Source organism: Siniperca chuatsi, linkage group LG4 (genome assembly GCF_020085105.1).
Source record: "Siniperca chuatsi isolate FFG_IHB_CAS linkage group LG4, ASM2008510v1, whole genome shotgun sequence".
Taxonomy (NCBI): domain Eukaryota; kingdom Metazoa; phylum Chordata; class Actinopteri; order Centrarchiformes; family Sinipercidae; genus Siniperca; species Siniperca chuatsi.
The window spans coordinates 32,830,611-32,839,380 of record NC_058045.1 but is presented as its reverse complement, the minus strand read 5'-3'; the positions used below and the strand labels follow the sequence as shown (position 1 = coordinate 32,839,380).

The 8,770-nt window shown below is 44.7% G+C and overlaps 2 protein-coding genes across 3 annotated transcripts in view; one reads left to right on the top strand and one right to left on the bottom strand.

Annotated features, from left to right (window-relative positions):
- Positions 1 to 85: 85 nt before the first annotated feature.
- pclaf (PCNA clamp associated factor) lies at positions 86 to 2,870 on the bottom strand. The gene is made up of 4 exons (XM_044192301.1): positions 2,710 to 2,870; positions 1,617 to 1,712; positions 1,328 to 1,508; positions 86 to 273 (listed from the first exon to the last, which is right to left on the bottom strand). Exons 1-4 carry the CDS (start codon positions 2,753 to 2,755, stop codon positions 228 to 230), a joined length of 369 nt encoding a protein of 122 aa, XP_044048236.1. The 5' UTR covers positions 2,756 to 2,870; the 3' UTR covers positions 86 to 227.
- A 1,095-nt stretch (positions 2,871 to 3,965) lies between these two features.
- Positions 3,966 to 8,770, top strand: part of nedd1 (NEDD1 gamma-tubulin ring complex targeting factor) — a 14,330-nt gene continuing 9,525 nt past the window's right edge. For both annotated transcript variants that reach the window (XM_044192298.1, XM_044192297.1), the window contains exons 1-7: positions 3,966 to 4,095; positions 5,287 to 5,430; positions 5,915 to 6,009; positions 6,419 to 6,535; positions 6,715 to 6,855; positions 7,572 to 7,801; positions 8,497 to 8,698. In XM_044192298.1, coding sequence (XP_044048233.1) covers positions 5,295 to 5,430; positions 5,915 to 6,009; positions 6,419 to 6,535; positions 6,715 to 6,855; positions 7,572 to 7,801; positions 8,497 to 8,698 — 921 coding nt within the window. In that variant the 5' untranslated portion in view covers positions 3,966 to 4,095; positions 5,287 to 5,294. The remainder of the gene's footprint in view (positions 4,096 to 5,286; positions 5,431 to 5,914; positions 6,010 to 6,418; positions 6,536 to 6,714; positions 6,856 to 7,571; positions 7,802 to 8,496; positions 8,699 to 8,770) is intronic.

Here is an 8,770-nt window from a genome sequence, read left to right as displayed (position 1 = left end):
TATTATTATTACTATTACTACTCACGCATTAAATAAACAAACCAAAGCAAGGAGCTTTTACAGCAACACGTTACAGACGAAACTCTGCAGGTTAAAAACATAAAAAGTTTAATGAACTATACAAATTGAATTCAGCAGAAATTATATACAGATTTACAGATTCAAACGCCACTAAGCAGGTGTGGAGGCAGCCAGCGGGACCGACAGCCAGACCGATTCAGTCTTCCTCAGTCGTCGTCCTCCTCCTCCTCCTCGGCAGGCAGCGGTCTGGACCTGCAGACGGAAACAAATATGGTTTCACAACAAAATACAAAGAAACTCTCATAAAAAAACAGCACAACTAGTCAGGATTAGTCTTTGCAGCAAACACCAAAAGCTTGTACACAGAAACACGTCAGTCTGTTAACTTTTAATGCAACTGGACATGTAAACTTTGAACAGGCAGAGATCAGCGTTTGTTCATAGACTTCAGTATAAACAACGTCTTCTACTAAACAAAAAGCAAAACTAGATAAAACTACAACTGTGATCCAGTTCAGGAAGCTTCTGATTAAAGAGACAAAACCACAAGTCTGACAACACGTTTAGTCCCAGTTCTCAGCGCTTAAAGTTCAAGACTGAGCCGTAAATACACAGCTGACTCGGCAGGAGACGAGTCCTGCAGACGCCCTCGTGTCACCGATCACCTGAGTCTACCTGAACCAGTACATGACGGGAACGGTTTCACCAGCTCGCGGCTCGACGAGCTGCGACTTTAGCCGTCTTCATAACACAGAACCGTAGCGTCACTGAGAACCAGCGAGATGCAGAAGCTGTCCACTGAGACCCGTGGACATCGTTTCTGGACAGACACGTCGCTGTTGGGTTTTCCCAAATGTCATTCTCTTACGAGCTTTAAGCGCCACAAGTTCGTCTCCATCGTATTCGGGTGGAGACAGAAGTTGAATCTCACAAACTGTCCGCACAGTGAGATGAATTGGGCGACCTGGTCCCGGTCTTCTGATCCGAGGAGTCTGCAGACCTTCACCTCAGTCGGTCCACAAACAGACCAGCGTCGGCATTTTACAGCCCGAACGATTCATCGAGAGAATAATCAACCGATTAAAAATCGATAATAAAAATAATCGTTAGTTGCAGCCCCAGACATGTCTGCCTGGATCAACCTGTCAGAAGAGTGCAGCTGAAAACCTGAATCCAGAGTGTCTTATTTAAGCCTGAAGAGATAACTCGCACCTGACTAACAGGACCAGACGCTGAGGACCAAACCTGCAGACTAAAGCCCAGTAAGGACTCTAATGATGTGGCCTAACGCAGCAGGCAAACATACTTCCTGCTGGCCTTTGACATCCCGCTGCCTCCGGCCTCTTCATCATCCTCAACCTCCCGGGGCCTCTGGTTCTCCTTCTCGGGCTTTCTCGGGGGACCACCGAAGAAGTCTCCGATGCCCTTCTGCCAGGTCGGCGTGGGACGGGGACACACCGGGTTACCACCGGCGTATTTGCCCTTTGCTGTGAAACAAAACACCATAACGTCAGTAGCAACTCCATCACGTCATGTACTGTGTCCAAACCGAGGGAGGTGTTGTGTCAGGTAAGGTAGCGGCTGCAGAGACTGACCAGGTGTGGACACCTGGCTGCCGGACGAGGAGGAGGAGGAGGAGGAGTTGGCCGAACTGGAGCCCAGAGACTTCCGGGGTGCAGCAGCTGCAACAGCTGCAAACACAGTCAGACACTCCGATGATGGATGTGTAATAAAACTTCAGAGACTAAACTGGATCTAGTGCGGCCATGTCACAACTGAGAAACAATCAATCATTGAACCAGTAAGATGCCACTTTATTGCACCCTGTGGGGCAACTGGGTTGTTAAAGAAAAGCAGTTAGGAGTTAATTACAAGAAGCAAACAGTGAGTTAAAAAAAGCTTTTGAGAAAGCTTGTTTAAAAAAATTTATAAAGAAGCTAAAGTGTGCACCAGTGTCTGCATGTATGGACTGTCGCAATAGATATTTAAAACGGCTCTTTACACTCAGTGATACCTGAGCAAAGTTTTAAAAGTTCCGTTTTTATTAATTCGAGTTCTGAACGCCAGATCAATTGTATGACGAATTTACCAGAAGACCCCATGGGTTAAGAAAATATTGTCCGTTATGTCCTTTCACACATGTGCCTTCGATGATGAGTAAACACGCTTTAAATTATGTAACTTTTTAAAGGGGTTTGGTGCGACGTCCGCACAAAGCCCCACTGCGGCGCTCAAAACTGGCGCCAGTTTGTAGAAAGCAAGACACTAACTTATGGAAAAGAGTGAGTAAAATGTCCTCTCGTCGGCGGATCAGAATACTAAGACAGAACTACGTTTTTTGATGACAGCAGGGCTTTAAATAGTCTTTTAAATAATGGCTTCGGCTGTTCAGGAGGAACCATGAACGCAGCCTCCGAGTTGGCGGGAGGCTGCTGTTGGGAGACTTTGTCCGGGATGTAACCGACTGACATGCGCCTACAGTCCGGACAGGCTAACATTTAGGTTATTAAAGAAGTTTGTATCATTTACGTCAGAGGATTGTCCGGGGAAAACAATTATGTCACTCTTTGTTTGGCTAATGAGTGCTCGCCTGGCCGCCAGACTACATGGGAAAAACAGGTACACTCGTGCACAAATTAGCTATTTTATGCTGAATTTGTAATAAATGTCTGCAATGTGTTACTATACCTTTCCTGTACGATCCGGGGACGCTGTCGGCTTTAGTCCTCACCATATTGGTAGCGAGCTGTAAAGTCAAATGATGTTTCAACACAAGCTACACTGACCAAAGTGAACGAAGCCAAGTGTCCCGCCTTGGTTTAAAAAGAACAGCGGATGGGGCGGGAGATTTCTTCTTCTGCTGCCTCTGTTCTGGCAGATTAGACGCAGCGATGACGCGACGCTGCCCTCTTCAGGCGGGTCGGTGTAACTGCAGCTGCACTACAGTCTACAGGACAGTGTCCATCCGCTGTTAAAGTTTAGGTCCAGCGTCTCAGTTTTCTTCTTGTCTTCCATGTTGAGTAGAGAAACTTTTTGATTTAAAGTTCTGAAAGATTCAGCTCCTGTCTTCTTCATCTTCTGCAGACCAACAGAACAATGTTCCCGAATCCACAATTTCCATCAGGGTGTTGTTTGAATCAGAGCCGCCCACTTCTAATGACTTTCACGTGTCCGCTTGATTTCGTTCACACACAGTGAATAACTGAAGGATGGTGGCGTTTCTCCTCCTCTGCTGCCTCCTGCCAGGTGACATGTGGGATTCATTGTCTTATTGCTGCACGAGTCTGAACGACGCCCACTCATAAAGCCCATTTTGCACCTGCACCCTGATTTATATTATTGCTATATATAATATAATTTCTGCTGAGGAATGGATCACTGCATATCAGTATCCTGTGGTTGCAGAGGCCGCTGATAACCGTCCGTATGATCAGGATCACTCACAGTCTGCACAGCATTATGGTGTAAGATTAAAGTTTTAATGAGGAAGGAGTACAGCTGACATGTAAATTAGTATTGCCAAACTGGGCCAGACGCTGATTTGTCAAAACTGGACTGCTCTGTTTAAATTTTCTTTTTTAACGAATTACCAGCTTTTAAGAAATGCTTAAAACCAAGCAAACCCCGAATATTTACCAATATGTATATCTGAATCCCTGATAGATCTGCAATTGTTTTGGTTTTTATATTGCAGTATTAGTATATTATAGTCATATTGCAGCATGTTTTTATGCAGATGTATAAATATTGAGCAGCTTAGTTAACACTGCTTCAGCTACTGGTCACTTTAATGACTATAAAGCCACTAACACTTCATCAATTTCCGGCACATTGTTGAATTAAAGTTAATGTTACAGCTCAGTATTTGTGCTGCTTCTATTATCTAATGCAGATTTACTTAAAATATGAATTAAATAAAATATAAAATATTATATTTACTTGTAAAACAAAGTTCTGTTGTGGAATAAAGTTTCTCCTTTTTGTCCCTCCCGGTCCTCCGTAGTGGCGGTTTATTGGCGGCTCACAAAACAAAACATCTCTAACAACTTGTCAGTTATTAATTTACCTTTCAGGGTATGTATGACACGTTTCACAGAAAAGCCTTAAACATTTGAATCGTTTCGACAAGTTACCGCTTGTTTCGTGTTGTTTAAAATGTTTTTATGGCTGTTTGGTAACTTTTAAACCCGCTACGGCTAATTTAGTCTTCTGCCGTAGCTAGCGCTAACAGCTAGCGCTAGCTAACAGTTAGCTAGCGTTAACTAACTTCGTCTGCTTTTGGTTAGCTTACTGCTAACTGCCAGTTACCTCATTAAACTCGCATCGGCTCACCAAATGCTGGTTTTTAGTAAAACATGAACAAGTGAGCTGGTTGTTGGTATTTTAGAGCTTATTACGCACAAACACAGTTTAGCTTTTACTTCACAGAAAACAGCTGAGTGTCAGCTGTTAGCTAACTGCAGCTGATCCACCACTGCCACTTAACTTATTACTATTATTATTACTATTATTTGTCCCTGATCGGCAGTTTAACTTCAGTGCGGACAAAGTAAAGCCCGAACCCTTTGAAAGTGTCACCTGTTGCTCTCATTTGACCGGTGAAGATGTATCTTCAGTATTAAAAGCTTCTGTAAGCAGAAAAAGAGAGAAAAGTGAAAATGTTGGGTTTCCCAGTGATGATCCATAGCTGCTTCACAAAGACTCACACAGCAAAGAGTTTCCTGCTGCTCACCGACCGGCCTTCCACAAACTCTCCTTAATTAAACTCCTTAAAGATTTATTGGGCATTTTCTTGGTTTTATAACTTTGACATTGTGGGTTGAACACCTGTCCCCCCAGGTGTTTATATCCTATCTTCTGTCTCTTCTGCGAGTTTGTAACTTCTGCTTTGTACAGTTGCTCGCTTGTTTACTGTACTTGTCTTCTTTATGTTCTAAAACCGGAAATGGGCTCCTGTCTAAAAGTGTCTTTAACCACACAAGATCATCGTTAATTGTGTTGATCATTTTTACAATTAATCGACCGGTCGTTGAGTCTTTGAAATGTCAGAAAGCTGTGAAATATAATAATAGTGTGACGTCTTGAAGCCGCAGCAGCAGAGAAAAGCAGAACATATTCACGTTTGAGAAACGGAAACAGCAAATGTAATTAACTAATCGATTATCGATTTGAGTTCTACACAAGATTGCTGCACATTACATTGACGTGTGTGTGTGTGTGTGTGTGTGTGTGTGTGTGTGTGTGTGTGTGTGTGTTCGTCTCCAGGCGTTGCCATGGAGGAGTTACCCCGCCTGGTGTCGACAGGAGACTGTGTGAAGATCTGGGATGCTGTTTCCATGGCGCCGCTGGAGCAGTTTAACCCACATAGCACCAGCCACCCTGTCGCACAGGCCTGCTGGAGCTCCAACAGTATCCTGATCAATAAATACACAGAGCTGCTGTGTGTTTTATCAGCTAACACCTACGACGCTAAAATACTACAGACTAACAATCAAAAACCTAAAGGCTTTCAGTTTATTGTCACGTAAGAAAAAGACAAACGGCAAATTCTCCCATTTGAGAAGCTGGAACTAGAGAATGTTTGCATTTCAGCTTGAAAAGACGAACGACAAACGATTAATCAATTATTAAAATAGTTGCTGATTGTTTTTGTGTCTGGTTGTTTCTCTCACGCGCTGGAGAAGTTTGCGTGTCCGTGACTGTGATAGATCAGCTCCATGTCAGCATTTTCCAAAACAACAGAACAGAAAAATCCAGCTGCGAATCCAAATAATCTTTTCTAATTTAATCTTATTTAAAAACAACAAGAATTCATGAAGCCTGTGTAAACTGGCGAAAGCTGACTAAGAAATTCTGGAGTAAAAGATGAAGCAGCCTTGACCAGTTCTTTCAGACCACTACCTGGTCAGCGCCAGCAGCAGCGGAGACAAACTGGTGGTTTCCAGCCTCAAAGCGACTCCTGTTCCAGTGGTGGAACTGGCCGAGGGGGTGAGCGCACGGCTTCGCTTGTTATTTCTATAAAATGTGTTCTTCTTCATCACTGCAGTAGACGTTTTTACTATGAACACATCCCAAAGGCTTGTGACAGATTTCTGAACCCTGAAGGTAAGGCAGGGACACACCTGATTTACAAACATGGACTAAACATGTCTCCCTTCTGTGCGAGGAGCCAACCTGCTGCACCTGTACAGGTGTTGCCTTTGACATATCTTCTGTTTGTGCTGTCACACAAGGGCATGGCTACGAAAATGTGATTTGGTTGAGGGTCACGTAATGTTAGCCACCTACTGTCTTATGGTGGTGGGGGGGGTTGCTGTATATTTCTTCTACCTTTTAGCTGCAGTCAGCAAACAGTAGTTTAGTGCTCACCCTCAGCTCTTTGTAATTGTCCGTTCAGAAAAAGCAAACCCGCGTGTGTCTCAGTTCGTCGTCTCAGTTTCTGGTCAGTGGAGGTCTGGATCATTGTGTTCACATCTGGGACCTGAAGACCAAGAGACTGCACCGCTCCCTCAAGGTAAGACCTCACACAGCACAGGCCAGTAGTTAAACATCACGTACGCTTTATTCACTGAAACATAAGTTGGAAACGTACAACATGAAAGAGTCAGTTTCAAAGTGTTTTACGGTCCTCGCTGAGTTGTCAGGTTTCTCCTGGACTGTCACTTGACGTTACAGTCTCCCTCTGTCTCCCAGGACCATAAAGAAGAGGTGACCTGTGTGTCCTTTAATGCCAACGACAGCTACATCGCCTCCGGTTCCACCAGTGGAGATCTGGTCCTCCACAGTCTGACCACCAACCTGTCCAGCAAAGCCTTCGGCCACGGCAGCAACCAGGTCAGACAGTCTGCTGTCGCACGTGTTTGTTAGAGAAAAATGTACCGGTATGCTTCATACTGAATCTTTAAATGCACTGCTTTAATCCAACTAGTATGTGTAGAGTTCTCATATAAGCTGGCTGTGTGTCACTGAAGTGACATGTCAAGGTAAACTGTGGGCAACGCACACGTGCGTCATTTTGTTTAACCCGTAGAAATCTTTAGTTCAGCTTCTTCACTCAACGTCGACCTCTTGGAATCCTCTCCTGGTCATAAACATTTGTTTTTAGAAAATCAGCAGATTAAACGATAATGAATCTCTACTTGCGTCTCTACTCTGGATTGCCTTTTGGATCAGTTGGTCAGTAAAATGGCAGAAAAGAGTGAGAAAGATTCCCACTACGAGTTCTCAGAGCCAAAGGTGACGTCTTCAGATGCTGTTTTATTCCACCAACAGTCCAAAACACACAGATTCGGTTTTACTTTGCCTTCTTGCTGCTGCTATATTTCTGCTAGCTTGTTTCCAGTATTTAAACGAGACTTTAGCAGCGTTCACGCCTCATTAAAAACACGGCTCTGTTCTCTGGACTCGGTAATACCTTCAGGGCCCGGAGTCTAAATTTAAACACATTTTCTCGAGTGAAACGCTGGCTGATGTTTGATGCTGAACACATTCCTGAGATCCTCCTGCTGCTGGTTTCCATGAAGACTGACAGAGCTCTGTTTTATCTTCAGCCCGTCCATGACCTGAGGCTGTCCACGCTGAAGCGCTCCCTGCTGGGCAGTGTTTCTGACAGCGGCACCGTGGTCCTGTGGGACTCCAACACCCAGAAGGAGCTGCACGTGTTTGAGAGCGCCCATAAGGCCCCGGGCTCCGGCCTGGCCTTCTCCCCCGCCAGTGAACTGCTGGTGGTCAGCGTCGGTCTGGACAAGAAGATCGTCTGCTTCGACACGACCAGCAAGATGTAAGACCGAGCGCTGCTGTGGCCTTTCCTCTGTGCAATGCTTCCGCCTGCAGAGAATAACTGTTCTTAGCTTTGGTTAAGGTGACTGAGGACGGGTCAGAGCGTGACTTACGGAAATAATTATGGGTTACTGAATCACTGCAAGTTTAATGTAGTGAGACCCTTTTTATTGTATGTTTGTGTAATCTATAGAAAGGCTGCAGCTCATGATTGCTTCATCATCAGACATTAAAGTGTCTGTTTTTGTCTGACCGGCAGTCCAGAACCCAAAGAGATTCATTTCACCATCCTGTTAAAAGCAGCAAATCCTCACATCTGAGGAGCTAAAGTCAGAGACTGATAGTAGTTGCCCATTAATTTTCTGTTCACTAACTAAGCAATTAATCAACACATCGTCTCAGCTCTAATCTGTAATAATGGAAGCCCAACACGTGTCTGCTGTAACGTATTTACACATTGCTTTCTGTATTGTTAAACAGGCGGGCTGCAGGGTTATCAGAGGAATGTCACTGGTTACATGTAGCATGCGTAGAGCAGTTGTTATCGGTGCTAGAAGTGTTATTTCCTGTGTAAGTGAACACGTTGACAGCGACAGAATAAATTCCACCTCAGAAAAATACATTAGTGACATTTAATGTTAAATTTTCCAGTTTTCTGTGCGTACAGTGCGTCAGGTATGTCATGTGTGTCTCCAGTGTCCTGAGGTCGATCCGGGTGGACAGTCCACTGACCTCGGTGGACTTCACTCTGGACGGTACCGGTCTGGTAGTCGGATCCACTCAGGGGAAGATCTACCAGTACGACCTGAGGAACTCCAGCGCCCCCACCAGGATCACTGTGGCGCATAAAACCTCAGTCACCTGCCTGCGTTTCCAGAGCAGCGCCAGCAGACACAAGGTACAGCTGACCGAGCACAGAGCTCGCGGACTAAACACATCATTAATATGCCGTTACACTGCGATACGATCT